Here is a 20,556-nt window from a genome sequence, read left to right as displayed (position 1 = left end):
ACTCACCATTTTTGGCACACTTCTTTATGGTCATGAAATACCTCTAGAATTCAAATTTCAGGCAAATTGGATAAAAACTACGATTTCTATAAGCCCAAGACCCCAAATCGGGAGGTCGGTTTATATGGGGACTATATCAAAACCTGGACCGATATAGCCCATCTTCGATCTTGACCTGCCTGCAGACAAAAGACGAGTTTGTGCAAAATTTCAGCACGATTGCTTCATTATTGAATACTGTAGCGTGATTTCAACAGACAGACAGACGGACAGACGGACATCGTTATATCGTCTTAGAATTTCTCCCTGATCAATAATATATATACTTTATATAGTCGGAAATCGATATTTCGATGTGTTACAAACGGAATGACAAACTTATTATACCCCCGTCACCTTTCTATGGTGGTGGGTATAAAAATAATAAAACAAAAGTTAAATTATTATACCCTCCACCGCTACTGTGTTACAGGGTATAATAAGTCTGTGCATTTGTATGTAATATCAAGAATGACCAGTCGGAGACACATCGATTTAGCAATGACCGTCTGTCTGACTGCACCCAGAAAAAAGGGGCTCTAATGTCCCTTTTTTCTGGGGCATTAAATTTTTCACAATATGCGTGAATGTTCCTTATTTGAATAATTTTTTGCTAACTTCAATGACGTGGACTAAAAATAAGAAAAAAAGTTGTATACAAATATAGTGCACAATTTTACTAAAAATTAAAATAGTTAATATTTTCCTAAAATGGCAGAAGTTTGCTTTATTTGAGTTCATAAGTCTCTCAAATGAGTAAATTTTACTAAAATTGTACCTGTCTCGAACTTCGTACAGCGCTAAAGACATTTTAACAATTTTTAAATCCAATTTTTCTTCCAACATATGAAATTTTCTTAAACAACATAGAAATATTAATTATTTTTAAAAAATTTTCTTCAATTTGACAAAAAGTATTAACTTATTTGTAACATGTTGCAATTAGAAAACTATTTTAGTTAACATTTTCTAAAATAAACCTACATTTTCTTCGACGGTGGGGTCCCTTTTCTTTGGGTGTGCCTGTGTCTGTGAGCCTCGAAAAAATTTTCAAACTATCAACCAAATCGGTCCAGATATAGATATAGCTTTCTTTCGTCTGATATATGGCCCCAGAGGCTAGAGTTTAACATTGAACCAAATCTGCTAAAAATTTTGCACAAGGAATACATTTGATCGTGTCGTAAAATGTGCCAAATTAGATTGAAATCGGTTCAGATGTTGATATTGCTCCCATATATATATATATATATATATATATATATATATATATATATATATATATATATATATATATATATATATATATATATATATATATATATATATATATATATATATATATATATATATATATATATATATATATATATATATATATATATATATATATATATATATATATATATATATATATATATATATATATATATATATATATATATATATATATATATATATATATATATATATATATATATATATATATATATATATATATATATATATATATATATATTTTTTTTTTTTTTTTTTTTAACCCGATTTCCACTCTTGCGAACACTGAGGCCAAAATTTGAATCTAATTTACGTGAAATTTTGCAGAGATAATACAGTGAGAAAAAATCGAAAGATTTGGATTTTACACTAATGATGTTGGTATTGATTCCGTATCACAAATGCAGAGAATTGAAGTAAGGATATCTATCAGACACATATCTCTTTTAAATTTAATTTTTGTGTACTTAATGCTAGGAAACAAATTTCAATTAATCCTATCTTCTTCTTCTTTTTTTACTTTTGAGCAAGGAAAAAACTTTATATCAGAGAAATTCATTTTCTATGCTACGCTAAATTCGAATTCGTATTTCAGGGACAAGAAACGACAATTCACGACAATATTTTTTTCAGTCTAGAATTAATATACTAACTATTCATGTCAAATTTGGTCAATCTCGGTTCCGATTTATATATAACTCCCATATATATCTTTGACCCCATTTGGATTTAATTGTCGCCACGGTGTAGAATTTCACATTGGTTTGCTTCAAATTGTACACAAAGAGCACAATTGATGGTATCGTCAAATTTGTTTCAAATCGGTTCATATTTAGATATAGCTCCCACATATATCTCTTGCGTCCTATTTAGATTAATCGGAAGCCAAATTCCGATTTACTTGAAATTGTGCACTAGAGTAGAATTAAAATTATAAGAATGTATACCAACAACAAAGTAGTATAGTAACAGAAATATACTAGGAATCGTGCCTTTAAAGCTAATCTCAAATTATCTCCCTTCTCTAATGCATTCGTGGACTCATTCGTTATTTTCTTATCTCTAGTAGTCATATCTAAATCTTGACAAAAACAAAAACACATTTGCCAAAAATTAAAAGTTTATCATAGGCTCTCCTGATTTGTTCTCAATGACTTTGTTTTTAGCTGTTTTTCACTTTATCCTATCATGGTCTATGGCATTGATATTCGAAAAGTGACAGTCCATCGGCAACAATGTGTGAATCCATTCCAAATTACACCACAACGATGCCAATCGGGTGTCAGCAAAATCTCAATTGCTTACGAATGAAGTTAGGACAATCGCATGAATGAAGCAAGGAATCTACCATCTCGTTTATCAGCAATAACCAGTAACACCTCGATGGAAAAAATTAAGGGCACACAGCAAAACTTTACTCTTTCTCGAATTCGACTTCACAGTGGAAGCTATCGAAGGACAAACTTGACAAAAATCGAAATAAAAAAATGCCAAAATCATATCAACAAACTTGACAGTTGAACAGACAATGTGGTCAACGCGACAGCAGCAACGATGACAATGTGCAATTGAAAATTTATGGTCATTTTTGGTCACACGCACAGAAAAAACATGTTTGGACATGGTTGCCGCATCCATTTAATGCTAGGTAATTGTCGCGAAAACCATGTATTTTGTCTTTGTAAAAATAATTTTCGAGCGGAGAAAAATATATGATGGCAATAAGCATTTAAATGGTTCCCAAATGCCGCAAACATGTTCTATTATTTAAATGATAGAATTTGAGACCATTATATGGTCGTGAAAATCATGTACATAACCATTCAATCTTTTTCCTTTTTTGCAGAGAGAAAAGTATTTTTGTAGGTTACATATAGACATGTCTAGAACCATTACATGGCCATAAAGACCATGTACATTGTTTTCGTGACCACTTAATTTTTTTGCAGTGAAAAGAATTTTATAAAAACACTGAGCAGGTACACACGATTTTCAATTTGCGCGTCAGTCGTGTGTTGATTGTTTCTTGGAATGGACGGAGAATACAGTGTGTTTTGTGTTAATTTATTTACTCAGAAGTGGCACGTGGTTTTATGTGAACACAAAACAAGTATAAACGACCGTAAATTCGGCCAGGCCGAATCTTATGTACCCTCCACCATGGGGTTGGGGTTGTGATATCTTAAATCTTTCTAAATTGTGTGTTAGTCCATATATTGAAGCTAGTTCAACAGCTTATCATATATATTCACCAGACTTGAAATACCTTTTTTCGAATATAATTTGAATTAACTGATAATGAATTATTTATAGTTAAGTTACTGTAAATGTATCTAGTTTTAGAAAATATTGCTTGAAGTACTAGGAATCCCCATAGAGTTTAACTTTCTGTTCTAACGACAACACTATTGCTTTACCTTTATAGCAAGGGAAAGCTTTCACTCAATTTCTTCGAAATCTAGCTGTCCTTATCTAGATTAAATTGTACTAAATAAGTATGTCGACCTAATGATCTACAATGCAGATTCACTTTTGCAACATCATTGTAAGCGGTAAGAAGCTAGGATCTCTGCTGAATAAAATTGTCCACCTAGATTCTGAAACCTGTTTCTTTTCTGTTTTTTCATTTCTGGGTTTACTCTCTGGATATAATTTTACTTCTCTGGGAGATTTCACTTAACGCTGTTACAGTCCAATTATAGATACCTGTCCTGGAGTTGTACATGGTCCTTTCGAGCCTCCAAAATTACCAGAAGGAAGATTCAATTCTTTGGGATTACGTCCACCGCTTTAATTAAGAATACTGAGAAGAACAATTGAAAGTCATCCGCTTTATCTGTACTTCATACTGCTTTATCATGGAAAACAGGTATGTAAGATATTTAGTGTGTGAACGGTTAGGGATTTTCAGGTAGAAGAATTAGTGGAAAATTCCGCGATTATTGTTTGATGATTTTCTGTTTGAGCCGAAATTTAAAACCCTGTTACATTTCAATTTTACATACAAAACCCGCTTCTTTGTACATTCGCTTTTTGAGGATTTCACAAAAGCACACGTCTTTTTGTCTGTTAAAATCTCAGGAAATTGTTGCTACAACGAACTTTGTTGAATTTCTGCAAGTTAACATCTGTAGCGCTTCGACGTACATGCATACAACATTTTTCTCTCTTTGAAACCATGATGAAAACAAACCAACGTAAGAATAATAGCAAACGACTGATTTAACCAAAACACACCACTGTCGATGTTGGTTTGTATTATTGAACCCAAAAGTAATTTTGTCCATTTCTTTTATCACATCAAATTGTGATACAAAAGTGTGGCACGGGAAGAGAACCCCCACTCGATTGTTAAATGAACTCATATGCTACTGAATTAATCCGTTCCTGGCTCAACCAAGATATCGCCATTATTGAATTCGTATTTGCCAGGCTATCATACATTTAGTATTTTTCAAATGTTATTGAAGCTCTCCATTAATATTTTTAAGAGAGCTATTGCATCTATTGCCGAGTGTGCCTCTTAAGTTATCGACATCACATACTGGTAACAACCTACGTTTCCATTAACGCGTAGTTTGGGCATTTCGTGAATCTTCAACATTCTTGAAATTTAAAATCTCCGGTGAGAGGAAATTGTCTATTGCGCACTGATATTGGTTGTCGTTGTGTAGACAGCGCAGTCACGGCGTGGAGAGATTTCTCATCGGCTATTTATTCAATCGTTCGAATATCACATCGTTCCTCCCCCTCGTAACTGAAGTGCGCATGACGATAAAAATCGATCTCCGATTTCGTACGCATCACCAAGTAGGTAGGGAGAATTTGCCAAGTAACCGCAATCGTCTGTCATGCAATTTTATACGGAGATGAGGCAATAAAGAAGTGGATAATTGAGTTTGTAAAGTTTAAGTCGAAGAGTATTTTGTTGGATGAAAAAGGCCAGTATAAAGATTACGTGAATCGAAATTGTACAGTTTGTGTGGAAATTAAGGAAGAATAATTCTGTGGAGAGTTGAGAATATTTATGGAATATCCGAGAAATATATTGATTAAACGTGAAGAGTTGTTGAGGCTTGATCTAACGGTGCTCATTTTATTGGGATGTTCGAGTGACGAGAAATGAGGAGATGATTATAATTGGCATGTCCAGCAGGGAAAATGAGTGCTTGTAAGTAATTATTCCACCATATTGTACCTTATAATACTTAATACTGATTTATAAGCGGGGTATGATACGATTTCTTCGAGTTTTTATACGACAATAGAAGTCTTTGAATATAGAATTGTCACGATACCTAATGAAAGTTTTTATTCTGATTTGCGAGTTAATATATTGTGTCGAGAATTAACTGGTACGTCGGCTCTTGAATATCCCACTATTTAGTTGTGATGAATTGAATATTTGAGTCTTCTGAGTCCCTAAATCAATTGGGCAACTTTAAGAAGAATAGATTTGGCGGATCCGCATTTTTTCCGCCCTGGCCAGATTGATATGCTTTTAGGAAGTGATGTGTTACCGTCTATTATTAAATCCGGGGTCCTGAAAAATATTTCTGGTGGCCTAATGGCGCAGGAGACTGTGTTTGGCTGGCTGATTAGTGGACCACCAAAACCACGAGCTGTGACATCATGCTCGACCTTAGTAACGTCACATGATTCAATAAATGACGAGATTAGGAAATTCTGGGAGTTAGAGGAAATTCCGTCTGCAAGGCCTGTTTCTGTCAGTGACATTTGGTGCGAAGAGTTTTATAGAAAGACGACAACTCGATTACCAAATGGGAAATATATGGTTAGGTTGCCATTTCGCAATGATCTTTCCTCTGAAATTTCATTGGGTTCATCGCGTCGAGCAGCTATGGGACAATATCTACGGATGGAGAAAACACTGAAAAAGTCACTTGAATTGGAAGCTGAATATTCGAAAGTTTTGTCGGAATATCTGAGTTTGGGCCATATGGAACCTGATTCTCCAAATGAGATCTATCGAGGTGATCGTTACTTTTCGTTTTATCTACCACATCACGCTGTAATTAGGCCAGAAAGTGCATCCACTAAGGTACGAGTGGTTTTTAATGCGTCAAAGAAAACTTCTACAGGAGTTTCTTTAAATGATATATTGTTTACGGGTCCGACATTACAAACTGACTTGATGAGTGTTATTCTTCGTTGGCGTTTTTTCAAATATGTCTTTAACGGCGACATAGAGAAAATGTACCGGCAAATCTATGTTCATGAAGAAGACCGGTCATTTCAAAAAATTCTATTTCGAAGTTCTCCCAATACTGAAATTCAAGATTTTGCTTTAAGGACTGTGACATTTGGCGTCAACTGTGCACCCTATTTGGCGATAAGAACGCTTCTACAATTAAGTTCAGATGGAAAGATTACTCATCCAAACGCTTCGTCTATCCTTAAGAGCCAAACATATGTTGATGACATTCTTTCAGGTGGGCATACTTTAGCTGAGGCTCAACAATATTTATTGGAACTTATTGATTTATTGGCCACAGCGGGGTTTCCTTTAAAGAAAATGACAGCGAACCATCCTGCAATCCTTGTTAATTTGCCCCGGGAAGATCTTCTTGCAGAAGACTTCTTAAAATTGGAAGAGACGAGCGACATGAAAACGTTAGGTATTCGGTGGAATGCCATGTCTGATCATTTCTTTTACAAAGTTTCCACCATATCTATTCCAAGCGTGCCGATAACCAAGCGCAAAATTTTATCGATAGTTGCAAAACTTTTTGATCCAGCAGGATGGTTGGCACCTGTAATCGTTCTTGCCAAAATTTTGATGCAGCAACTCTGGATGGATAGAACTGACTGGGATGAGGAAGTTAAGCCTCATTCCCTTGAAAGATGGAAGAATTTTATAGAGAATTTTTCTGACATCGAGACCATAAGAATTCCTCGATGGATTCATTACACGCCAAAATGCGAATTTCAAATTCATGGATTCTGTGACGCTTCGGAGAAGGCGTATTGTGCCTGTGTATACGTCTTATCAACTTTTGATCACTCTGATACAACGTCGTTTCTTTTAGTTTCAAAAAGTAAAGTAGCGCCACTGAAAACTGTTAGTCTGCCAAGACTTGAATTGTGTGGAGCGGCACTTCTGTCAAAACTAATAAAAACTGTTTGCGAAAATATAAGGTTTACTGTTTCTGATATCTGCCTTTGGTCTGACTCAACAATCACGTTAGCTTGGTTACAAAAACCGCCGTTTCATTGGAAAACGTTCGTAGCGAATAAAGTTTCAGAAATATTAGATAATGTGGGAAATATAAAATGGAGACATGTTCCAACAAAGGATAACCCAGCAGATATTGGAACTAGGGGTTGTTCTGCCGCTGAATTGAAAACCGATCACTTATGGTGGCATGGACCGCAGTGGTTAGTGAAGCCTCCTGCAGTTTGGCCAAAACAAATTTCATTGCAGGAACCAACTCTTGAACGGAAGGTTGCTGCCTGTCACTCGCAAACGGAACACGAAGATTTGTTGGATCGGTTTTCATCTCTTGATCGTGCACTGCGAGTTGTCTGTTTCATGTTTAGATTCGCGAGAAAATGCCAGAAGCGATCTACCACAAATATGAATCATGCATTCATTACCGCTGAAGAAATTACGTTCTCCAAATATCGTCTTGTCCGTCTTGCCCAAATAGCGAATTTTCCTGATGAGTATAACGCCCTAAAACTAGGTCAGTCCATCAGTAAAAAAAGTCGTCTTCTTTCACTGAATCCCATTCTTGATCAAAATGAGTTGCTTCGTGTTAATGGTCGCTTAGTAAACTCCGACCTCAGCTATAATGAAAGATTTCCAATTATTTTGCCTGAAAAGTCTACTTACTGCAAGTTACTGATTGAATTTAGCCATAAAATACTGTTACACGCTGAACATCAAACAATGTTACGAACTATCCGACAGGAATTTTATGTGATACGCTTAAAAAGCATCATTCGTCAATGTATTCGTAAATGTAGAGTATGTGTTATGTATAAGCATCAAACACGAACCCAGATTATGGCAGCGCTTCCTCCTGAAAGGTGCACCTTTTCGTTGCCATTCACGAACACCGGCATTGACTTCGCCGGTCCGTTTGACTTGAAGACCTCGACGCTCCGAAACGCTAAATTACAGAAAGGGTATGCTGCAATCTTCGTCTGCTTGTCTACTAGAGCTATTCATCTTGAAGTATGTTCTGAGCTTTCCTCTGAGGCATTCCTCTCTACTTTTACTCGGTTTGTAGGAAGACGAGGATTTCCTAAGAAAGTTTTTTCTGATAATGGGACGAATTTTGTGGGTGCAGCTAGATCCCTTCGTAACGAATACAAAGAATTTCTGAAGTCGGCCGAAAAATCTGTTGTTGAAAAATACGCTATGCATTCGTTTTCTTGGCACTTCATTCCCCCACATACACCACATATGGGTGGATTGTGGGAAGCTGCTGTAAAAAGCATGAAAACCCACTTGAAAAAGGTTGCATCAAACTCGAAGTTCACCTTTGAAGAATTCTCAACTCTGCTGGTACGAATTGAAAGTGTTCTTAATTCTCGGCCACTATCACCAATGACTGAAAATCCAACTGATTTGGTTCCTCTAACTCCTGGACATTTACTTAGAGGAGCCCCACTTATGGCCATTCCTGAAGAACACTCAGAAGATCTAACTCTCTTAAACCGCTGGAAGAAACTTAAATCCCTGCAAATAATGTTCGCACGGCGGTGGAAAAACGAGTATGTTGTCGAATTGCAACGTCGATATAAATGGAAATCTGCTCAGTTGAACTTAAAAGAGAATGATTTCGTCGTAGTCAAGGAGGACAATCTCCCTCCGACTGAATGGTGTCTGGGTAGGGTAATGAAAGTATTCCCTGGGAAAGATTCAATGGTTCGCGTGGCTGAGATACGCACACAAAATGGTACATTGATACGTCCGCTCGTTAAACTTTGCATTCTTCCAACTGCTTAGCCGTTAGGTCTAGTAAAATCCGTTCACACCCTATCTTTATCTTACATTACCCACTAATTTTTTAGCTTACCAAAATGTCGAATCTGCAAAGAAAGACATTTCGTGCAGTACTGCCATAGATTCCAAGGGATGCCTGTCGCGAAAAGACGAGACTTCATTAAGAAAAATGGATTTTGTTTTAACTGCCTCAGTACCAGCCACAGAAGAGAATGGTGTCGCTCAAGAAGCAGATGTGTAGTATGTCAAAAAAAACCATCATACTATGGTTCACACCGACACAAGTACGAAGTACAACTCTTCATCTACACGCAGCCGTTCCAAATTTTCCCGGAGAGATTCCCAATCACGCGAGTGCCTAAGACAGACGCAAGCCTCTTCCAACAAGGCATCTCATCGGAACCAGTCATACTTTACCGAACGCCTGACTCCCAGGCGTCGAACCCATGTATTTTTGCCGACTGCCTTGGCCCGCATTGTAACTCCCAATGGTCCAACAAAGGCTCGGATGCTGCTAAGTTCTGGACAGTTACAGACGATCGTGTTGCGCTCGTTGGTCGATCGACTTCATCTCCGAACTACTATACGGGATAATACGGAATATTGTACCATAAATCTCGAGTCTTACCACGACCCCTTGGTTAAAATCCAAATCATGTGCTCAGTTCGATCAAACTTCCGCATCGCTCTACCGACCTCGACTACTGAACCCAAGTTAAAGTCTATCTACAATCACCTGACCGACCTGGCCGACCCTCACTTTTATAAACCAACCAATGTGGAGATTGTGGTTGCCAACGACCATTTACCAAAAATACTACGCGCTGGTCTCATACAAGCGTCCTCCAACCTGCCAATTGCGCAAAGTACCATATTTGGTTGGACAATCTCTGGCTCATGCCAATTCTAATATTGCAGTGCTGCAAGACGGGCGGCATGTTGAAGCTAGTTCAACAGCTTATCATATATATTCACCAGACTTGAAATACCTTTTTTCGAATATAATTTGAATTAACTGATAATGAATTATTTATAGTTAAGTTACTGTAAATGTATCTAGTTTTAGAAAATATTGCTTGAAGTACTAGGAATCCCCATAGAGTTTAACTTTCTGTTCTAACGACAACACTATTGCTTTACCTTTATAGCAAGGGAAAGCTTTCACTCAATTTCTTCGAAATCTAGCTGTCCTTATCTAGATTAAATTGTACTAAATAAGTATGTCGACCTAATGATCTACAATGCAGATTCACTTTTGCAACATCATTGTAAGCGGTAAGAAGCTAGGATCTCTGCTGAATAAAATTGTCCACCTAGATTCTGAAACCTGTTTCTTTTCTGTTTTTTCATTTCTGGGTTTACTCTCTGGATATAATTTTACTTCTCTGGGAGATTTCACTTAACGCTGTTACAGTCCAATTATAGATACCTGTCCTGGAGTTGTACACCATACGTGGTATACATTAGACAAAAAAAGGATGTGTACACACAAAAAAATAACTGCAAATAAATATTAACAACTTTATTTGTATGTAAAATCTGCTGATGCTCAACAAATTTGTCTATTGAATATGGGACATTTGTTGTTGAAATGTGTTTGTAGATGCTTGACAGAGGAAATAATAGAAATATTCTGAATTTTCAACAAATTGTTTTGTTGCGAAATTAGTTAACTGCTATCGATATGAAATCAAAAACAAAAATACAAGTATATACGGCCGTAAGTTCGGCCAGGCCGAAGCTTATGTACCCTCCATCATGGATTGCGTAGAAACTTCTTCTAAACACTGCCACCCACAATCGAATTACTTAAGTTGCGGTAACGCTTGCCAATGGCAAGGTATCTTAAAACCTCCTAACACCATCTTCTAAATTGTAAGTCCATACGTGGTATATATTAAATCAAAAAAGACGTATATAATTCAGTTTGACAAAGTAGACATAAAATTTTGACATAATTTTCTACAGAAATAAAATTTTAACAACATTTTCTATAGAAATAAAATTTTCACAAAATTTTCTATAGAAATAAAAATTTTCACAAAATTTTCTATAGAAAGAAAATTTTGACAAAAATGTCTACAGAAATAAAATTTTAACAAAATTTTCTATAGAAATAAACTTTTGAAAAAATTTTCTATAGAAATAAAATCTTGAACCGAATAAAATTTGAAAAAAATTTTCTATAGAAATAAAATTTTGACAATGATGAACCGAAAAAAATTTTAACAAAATTGTCTCTAGAAATAAAATTTTGACCAAATTTTCTATAGAAATAAAATTTGTACAAAATTTTCTATAGAAATAAAATTTTGGTAGATTATTTTTGGCGCTAGTGGCAACCATTATTATGAACCGATATGGACCAATTTTTGTGTGATTGGACCAATTTTGGTATGGTTGTTAGCGACCATATACTAACACCACGTTCCTAATTTGAACCGGATCGGAAGAATTTTGCTCCTCCAAGAGGCTCCGGAGGTCAAATCTGCAGAACGTTTTATATGGGGGCTATATATAATTATGGACCGATATGGACCAATTTTTGCACGGTTGCTAGAGACCATATACCAATACCATGTACCAAATTTCATCCGGATCGGATGAGGCTCCGCAACCCAAATCTGGGGATCGGTTTATATGTGCGCTATATATAATTATGGACCGATGCGGGACCAATTTTTGCACGGTTGCTAGAGACCATATACCAATACCATGTACCAAATTTCAGCCGGATCGGCATTGGCGGAGCTAGAAATTTTCTCTGGGGGGGGCTATGCCCCCCCCAGACATCCTTCAAAATTTTGTCCAAATTTCCGAAGCGATAAATTACCCCTATTGATAAAACTATACATCCTCAATTTTATTGCGGTGTTAAAGGCAATATGCAGCAAAATCAATCAAAAACAAAAAAAAACTCAATCACAAAAATTAGTTGTATCAATTAATTTTTTAATTGGCTTTGATGATTGATACTATCATTTTTTTTTTTTTTTGATTGAATACATTTCAATTAAAAACAAGTAAGTAAAATCTAAAGTCGGGCGGAGCCGACTATATTATACCCTTCACCACTATGTAGACAAACATTTGTGTTACCATCTCAACTACTTAAAATTTGCTGGGAGCTATATAAAGGTTTGCATTTCCCGATACAAATACTTTTAATGGAAACAATTTTTTGTACTTCTACAAAAACTCTAGAATTAAAATTTAAATCGGCTAACGCCCTGGGATGATACACAATGTTAGTAAAAAATATGGGAAATATGAAGCGAGAGAAATTTTAATGCAATTGTACAAAAGAGATTTTTAATTTTTCAGGCGATACATATGTATTCGAGATATAGGACAATTAGAGTAATATTTACAATTTTTGCTACTCAGCAGTGGCGATTTTACAAGGATATTGGTTACACCCAGAGAAGGAATATGATCACCTCAAACATGTTTTAAGAGCAAAATGTTATTTTTGGGTGGTGACCATGTAACATGGTTTTCGCAACCATGTTATTTCCTCGGAAATCATGTATCTGATTTCGGCAAGCAGGTTATATTTGACGAAAAAATAACATTTTAGTGACAAACATGTTACATGGTCACCATACAAAAATAACATTTTGCTCTTGAAACATGTTTAAGGTGATCATATTCCTTCTCTGCGTGTATATCTCGCCAAGATATGTGTAGGGCGACTTGGAGCCTTATTTAAATCTCATCCGTTCTGTGGAAATTTTGGCATTGCAGTGTGTAGGATATGGGGAAATCATCACAGAATTTTGTGTAAACATTGAGAATTTTGGCCATATTTGTATTCTCTGTGGAAACTATCCAGTCAATTTGAGGAAAATCCCATTGAAAATGGGTCTAAAATATGAAACAGTCGACCATATTTCCCCAACTCTGGTGTACGTATATATGGCAGCTATATACAATCTGAACCGATTTTGAATAAATTTGACATGTATAGTTAGAATAATAATTCTGCTATCTATGCGAAATTTCACGTAAATGGGAGTATAACTTTGGCCCCCCTGGTCATATGAGTGCAAATCGGACGGGAGATATATATGGGAGCCATATCTAAATCTGAATCGATTTCAACCAAATTTGCCACAATTACCTATACTACTAAACGTACTCCTTGTGCGAAATTTGAAGCAAATCACGGCAAAACCCTGGATTTTGAGGCCATATAAGTCCAATCGGACGAAAGATATATATGGGAGCTATATCTAAATCTGAACCGATTTTAACAAAATTTGACACACTTAACGATACAATTAAACGTACCCCTTGTGCAAAATTTGAAGCAAATCACGGCAAATCTCTGGCTTTTGTGGCCATATAAGTTCAAATCGGACGAAAGATATATATGGGAGCTATATCTAAATTTGAACCGATTTCAATCAAGTGTACCAAGCATTGGTAGAATGCCAATTCTACCCTCTGTGCAAAATTTCATGAAGATCGGTAGTAAATTTTGGGCTCTGTGGTCATATGAGTCTAAATCGGACGAAAGATATATATGGGAGCTATATCTAAATCTGAACCGATTTGGCTGATATTTTGCAAGATTTGCGAGATTCATTAAATATTTGGATGTACGGTATTTCAAGAAAATTGGTTGATAAACACGCTAACTATGACCACATCGTAGATAATTATATATGGCAGCTATATCTAAATCTGAACCGATTTTTTCCAAAACCAATAGCAATTGTCTCTGTCTCAAGAAACGGCCCTATGCCAAATTTGAGGACGATCGGACTTAAACTGCGAGCTGTACTTTGTGCACAAAATTACATATACAGACAGACGGACGCACAGACAGACAGACAGACGGACATCGCTAAATCGACTCAGATTTTAATTCTTACCCGATCGGTATACTAAAAGATGGGTCTATGACCACTATTTCTTGGCGTTATATACAAATGCACAAACTTTTTATACCCTGTACCACAGTAGTGGTGAAGGGTATAATTAATTAGATCAATTAATTTCATGGTTGAAGACAAAAAATATTTTATTGTGTGTGGGAGCCGGTTCCACGACACCGCTATAAATAATCAAATAGCAACTTACCATTATTTAATATAACAAAAAATAAAAGCATTGCTTTAAGTATGTGTTTGAAAAATATTGTTTGTAATTTATTTTTAATTCAAGACAACAAACATATGATTTTTAAATTTTATTTAAAATGTGTGTTTTAAAACAGGACTAGAAATCATAAAGCAAAACATAAACTTAATATATTCATCGTATATAAAAAATACTAAGAATAAAAAATTAAATAAAAGGCAAAAAATAAATTGAATATTATAAAACGTCTATCTTCGATTAGTTTTTAAAAATTCTCTGAGAACAGAATACAACGAAGCAACTGTCGAGAGCAGCGGTGCCAACTCTGTGGATTTTTCGTGATTTTGACGATTTTAGATGGTAAATTGGGCATGTGACGATTTATGATTTTAATCAACGTAGTTATAAATTGACTATTTTTGAAAATGTGCGTCTCAAGTTTCCTTTTAGTGTTTTTATTACGTGTTTTTAGTTGTAATGTAAATATCAATACTAAAAAATATGCTTAACATACTCTCTCTGCCACATCTTAATTGGATTAAACACATCGCAAAGCTTGAATTTAAATATAAATCAACTGTAGCTTTGATTATTCTGGGGGGGCAAGAACTATTCTGGGGGGGGCATAGCCCCCCCCAGCACCCCCCTAGCTACGCCAATGCGGATCGGATGCAATTTGCTTCTCTTTGAGTCTTCGCAAGCCAAATCTGGAGATCAGTTTATATGGGGGCTATATATAATTATGAACCGATGTGGACCAATTTTTGCATGATTGTTAGAGACCATATACCAACACCATGTACCAAATTTCAGCCGGATCGGATGAAATATGCTCCTTTTAGAGGCTCCACAAGCCAAATCTGGGGATCGGTTTATATGGGGGCTATATATAATTAAGGACCGATATGGACCAATTTTGCATGGTTGTTAGAGACCATATACCAACACCATGTACCAAATTTCAGCCGGATCGGATGAAATATGCTTCTCTTAGAGGCTCCACAAGCCAAATCTGGGGATCGGTTTATATGGGGGCTATATATAATTATGGACCGATGTGGACCAATTTTTGCACGGTTGCTAGAGACCATATACCAACATCATGTACCAAATTTCAGCCAAATCGGATGAAATTTGCTTCTCTTTGAAGCTCCGCAAGCCAAATCTGGGGATCGGTTTATATGGGGGCTATATATAATTATGGACCGATGTCGACCAATTTTTGCATGATTGTTAGAGACCATATACCAACACCATGTACCAAATTTCAACCGGAGCGGATGAAATATGCTTCTCTTAGAGGCTCCAAAAGCCAAATCTGGGGATCGGTTTATATGGGGGCTATATATAATTATGAACCGATGTGGACCAATTTTTGCATGGTTGTTAGAGACTATATACCAACACCATGTACCAAATTTCAGCCGGATTGGATGAAATATGCTTCTGTTAGAGGCTCCACATGCCAAATCTGAGGGTCCCTTTATATGGGGGCTATACGTAAAAGTGGACCGATATGGCCCATTTTCAATACCATTTGACCTACATCGATAACAACTACTTGTGCCAAGTTTCAAGTCGATAGCTTTTTTCGTTCGGAAGTTAGCGTGATTTCAACAGACGGACGGACGGACGGACGGACGGACGGACGGACATGCTTAGATCGACTCAGAATTTCACCACGACCCAGAATATATATACTTTATGGGGTCTTAGAGCAATATTTCGATGTGTTACAAACGGAATGACAAAGTTAATATACCCCCATCCTATGATGGAGGGTATAACAAGACTGGTTACGCGCACATCGTTGAAAACATGTACGAAAGCTAAAAGAAGTATACGAACCATACCGTTAGAACAAAATGAGTATGAGCACATGCACGTGTATGATAGCAAGCAAAGAGCTCATTCATCAGAGAATACAGAAAAGCATTTATAAATGCCTGTAAAAAATTTATATTTTTTAAATTTGGTAGTTAAATGTGTTTGTTGTATGAGATAATTAATAAAAACGTATTAATATCGGGATTAGAGTTATTACAATTCTAATTAACTAGAATATATATCACTGGTCAAAATGCTTGCTAGACCCTGGACTACTCAAATTTAAAATCGTCATACATTTACAAAACTGAGTATAGGATTTTCGACAAAAAATGTTACATGTTCCCCGTCCAAAAATAGCATTTTGTCATATTCATTCTCTGTGTGTACTTAACAAAATATCTCCAAAGTTGTTCCGGCAATTTTGCAATTTTGTTGCAATAATTCTGTCAATTTCAATTTAATTTGTTGTCAATACACCAACAAATTTGTTACAGGTCATTGATAGACTGCAACAAACCACATACAAATTTTTTCGTTCAAATTCAAAAATATTTGTTGAGGATTAAAAGTAACGTTCAACAACAAATATTTTGAACTGTTGGATGCTCAACAAATTACTTACAAATTATGTTATTGAGAACACAAATTATTTGTTGCCTTCTGATGGTAACGATTGCTAACAACTTTTTTGTATAATGGTTATTAAAAGTACAAATTTGTTTGTTGCAGGAAAATTAACAAATTTTGTTATTGGTTTTCCAACAAAAGTTATTGGTTCTCAAACTTATTTTTATCTGTGTAGGTAAGTCTACAAATAGTTAGGAATCGATATGGACTTTTGCACGGTACGTAGGAAGCCAGAATTGAAATATGGGGGTCGCTTTTTTTTATCGTTTATTTATTTAGGATTATATATGAAATTTTACTACAAATAAACAAATAGATAAAGTATTTATATATAGTGCACACAGTTCCTAAGTAGGACTCTCAAGTACAATTTTTAAGATACATTTACTATTAAGATTAATTATTCTTTGAGTTATATGGGGGCTATATACAATTATTGATATGGACCAATTTTTGTGTGATTGGTGATCGATTTATCTGAGGGCTATATATAACTATAGACCTATATGGACCTAGTTAGGCATGGTTGTTAACGGCCATATACTAGCACAATGTACCAAATTTCAACTGACTCGGATGAAATTTGCTCCTCCAAGAGGCTCCAAAACCAAATCTCGGGATCGGTTTATATGGGGGCTATATATGAGTATGGACTGATATGGACCACTTTTGGCATGGTTGCTAAGTATCATATACTACCACCACGTACAAAATTTCAACCAGATCGGATGAATTTTGCTTCTCCAAAAGGCACCGGAGGTCAAATCTGGGGATCGGTTTATATGGGTGCTATATATAATTATGGACTGATATGAACCAATTCCTGCATGGTTGTTGGATACCCTATACTAACATCACGTACCAAATTTCAACCCAATCGGATGAATTGTGCTCTTCTAAGGGGCTCCGGAGGTCAAATCTGGTGATCGGTTTATATGGGGGCTATATATAATTATGGACCGATGTGGACCAATTTTTGCATGGTTGTTAGAGACCATATACTAACACCATGTACCAAATTTCAGCCGGATCGGATGAACTTTGCTTCTCTTAGAGGCCTCGCAAGCCAAATCGGGGGATCGGTTTATATGGGGGCTATATATAATTATGGACCGATGTGGACCAATTTTTGCATGGTCATTAGAGACCATATACTAACACCATGTACCAAATTTCAGCCAGATCGGATGAAATTTGCTTCTCTTAGAGGCCTCGCAAGCCAAATCGGGGGATCGGTTTATATGGGGGCTATATATAATTATGCACCGATGTGAACCAATTTTATATGGGGGCTATATATAATTATGGACCGATGTGGACCAATTTTTGCATGGTTGTTAGAGACCATATACTAACACCATGTACCAAATTTCAGCCGGATCGGATGAACTTTGCTTCTCTTAGAGGCCTCGCAAGCCAAATTTGGGAGTCCGTTTATATGGGGGCCATAAGCGTAGGAAGGCCTCTGGGGAGGGGGCTTAGACCCCCCAGAAAAATTTTAGCCCCCCCAGAATTTGAAAACCTATTTACGATTTTCCATTGTTTTTATATAATATTAAACAAGTCAAAACAACCGCACAAAGTTCCGATAAAGACTTTCATGGTAGCAGTTGCCTATGGCAATATATAGTTTTTTTTTTTATACAAGTGAATTATTATAAGTGAATGTTTGAAGTCTGATATTTATGAAATAAAACTGTGGTTGAACTTATGATTTAAGTTCCCAAATTTATGTTTAGTTTAATAACTAAACTACCTTTATTATTTTGTTTAGTCAGAGTTTTAGTCGATTTAATTTAAAAAAATATTAAACGATATTAAAACTATTCTTTCATAAATGAATATCTTAATAACGCAGGATGCCCACTATTTCAACTTGCACTGAATTTGCATCATTTTTAAGGTGTGATCCGAATTCAGTGTGAATTAAAAATTTTTGTGATATTTTCCCAAATAAATAATGTGAAATGGGAACGTTTGACACAAAATATTTTCAAAATTTCGCAATTTTTCTAGAATGTAATTTGCATTTTGTCGACATACTTTAAATATTTTGCTTTTAAAGTTGTGCCTTTTAACAACTCCCAATTTTTTTTGCTGGAAAAATGTGGAACTGCTTTTAGTTGCTTTATTATAAATTAATTGTCTGGTTAAGGTGAAGCCTGAGTTTTTATTTCTTTTTATAAAATAAAACATTAATTGACCCTATCTTCAGTCCATTAATTTTTAGCTAGGGGGCTATAGCCCCCCCTAGGAAAATTGTCTAGCTACGCTAATGATGGGGCTATACGTAAAAGTGGACCGATATGGCCCATTTTCAATACCATCCGACCTACATCAATAACAACTACTTGTGCCAAGTTTCAAGTCGATAGCTTGTTTCGTTCGGAAGTTAGCGTGATTTCAACAGACGGACGGACGGACGGACGGACATGCTCAGATCGACTCAGAATTTCACCACGACCCAGAATATATATACTTTATGGGGTCTTAGAGCAATATTTCGATGTGTTACAAACGGAATGACAAAGTTAATATACCCCCCATCCTATGGTGGAGGGTATAAAAAGGAAAGTGTAATTTAAAACAAGTATATACAGCACTAAGTTCGGCCGGGCCGAATCTTAAGTACCCACCACCATAAACCAAATATTAGGGTTTCCTTTGAAATTTCAGGAGGGCTTGAGGACTTGAGGACACTTCCCGAAGTTAAATTTAAAGATTTCACATATGAGGACTATATCAGATTCTGGATTTATAAGAACCATTTTTGTTTGAGTTTTAGAGGAATCATTAACATCTCTTGTAAGTGTGCAAGAAAATTATAAAATAACGTCTTGATTTGATATCTTAAATCAGTAAAAGTAAAATCTGGGAATTTTACATTGAGTTTCAAGCAATTTTCATGATCAGTGCGCCTTCTACACCTTCAAGAAGTGAAGTCGGTCTACATGGAGGCATTACCAAATGGACCGATAAAAACTTAATGCGATACATGTTTTTGTGAGCCTAAAATACCAGAATATTTACAATTTCAGGCAAATCAGATAAAAACTACGGTTTCTGGAAACCCAAGGAGTTAAATCGGGAGATCGTTCTTATGGGGGCTATACTAAAATATGGACCGATACTCACCGTTTTCGGCACACATCTTTATGACCCGAAAATACCTCTAGATTTCCAATTTCAGGCAAATAGGATAAAAACTTTGGATTCTAGGGGCCCAAGAAGTAAAATTGGGAAATCGGTCTATATGGGGGCTATACCAAAATATGGACTGATACTCACCATTTTCGGCACACCTCTTTATGGTCCTAAAATACCTCTAGATTTCCAATTTCAGACAAATTGGATAAAAACTACGGTTTCTATAAGCCCAAGACCCCAAATCGGGAGGTCGTTTTATATGGGGACCATACCAAAACATGGACCGATACTCACAATTTTTGGCACACGTACTTGTGGTCCTACAATACCTCTAGATTTCCAATTTTAGGTAAATTGAATAAAAACTGCGGTTTCTACAAGCTCAAGAAGTAAAATCGGGAGATCGGTCTATATGGGGACTATACCAAAATATAGTCCGATACTCACAATTTTTGGCACACGTATTTATGGTCCTACAATACCTCTAGATTTCCAATTTCAGGTAAATTGAATAAAAACTGCGGTTTCTATAAACCCAAGAAGTAAAATCGGGAGATGGGTCTATATGGGGT

The 20,556-nt window shown here is 35.9% G+C and overlaps 1 protein-coding gene across 1 annotated transcript; it reads left to right on the top strand.

Moving 5' to 3' along the window:
• The first annotated feature begins 5,812 nt into the window (after positions 1-5,812).
• Positions 5,813-9,533, top strand: LOC142235680 (uncharacterized). Its single transcript, XM_075306938.1, has 2 exons — positions 5,813-9,245; positions 9,361-9,533. The coding sequence occupies exons 1-2, from the start codon at positions 5,813-5,815 to the stop codon at positions 9,531-9,533; spliced, it is 3,606 nt and encodes a 1,201-aa protein (XP_075163053.1).
• The last annotated feature ends 11,023 nt before the right edge of the window (positions 9,534-20,556 follow it).

The sequence above is a fragment of the Haematobia irritans genome, chromosome 4 (assembly GCF_050003625.1).
Source record: "Haematobia irritans isolate KBUSLIRL chromosome 4, ASM5000362v1, whole genome shotgun sequence".
Lineage (NCBI taxonomy): Eukaryota > Metazoa > Arthropoda > Insecta > Diptera > Muscidae > Haematobia > Haematobia irritans.
This window is presented reverse-complemented; position numbering and strand designations above follow the sequence as displayed.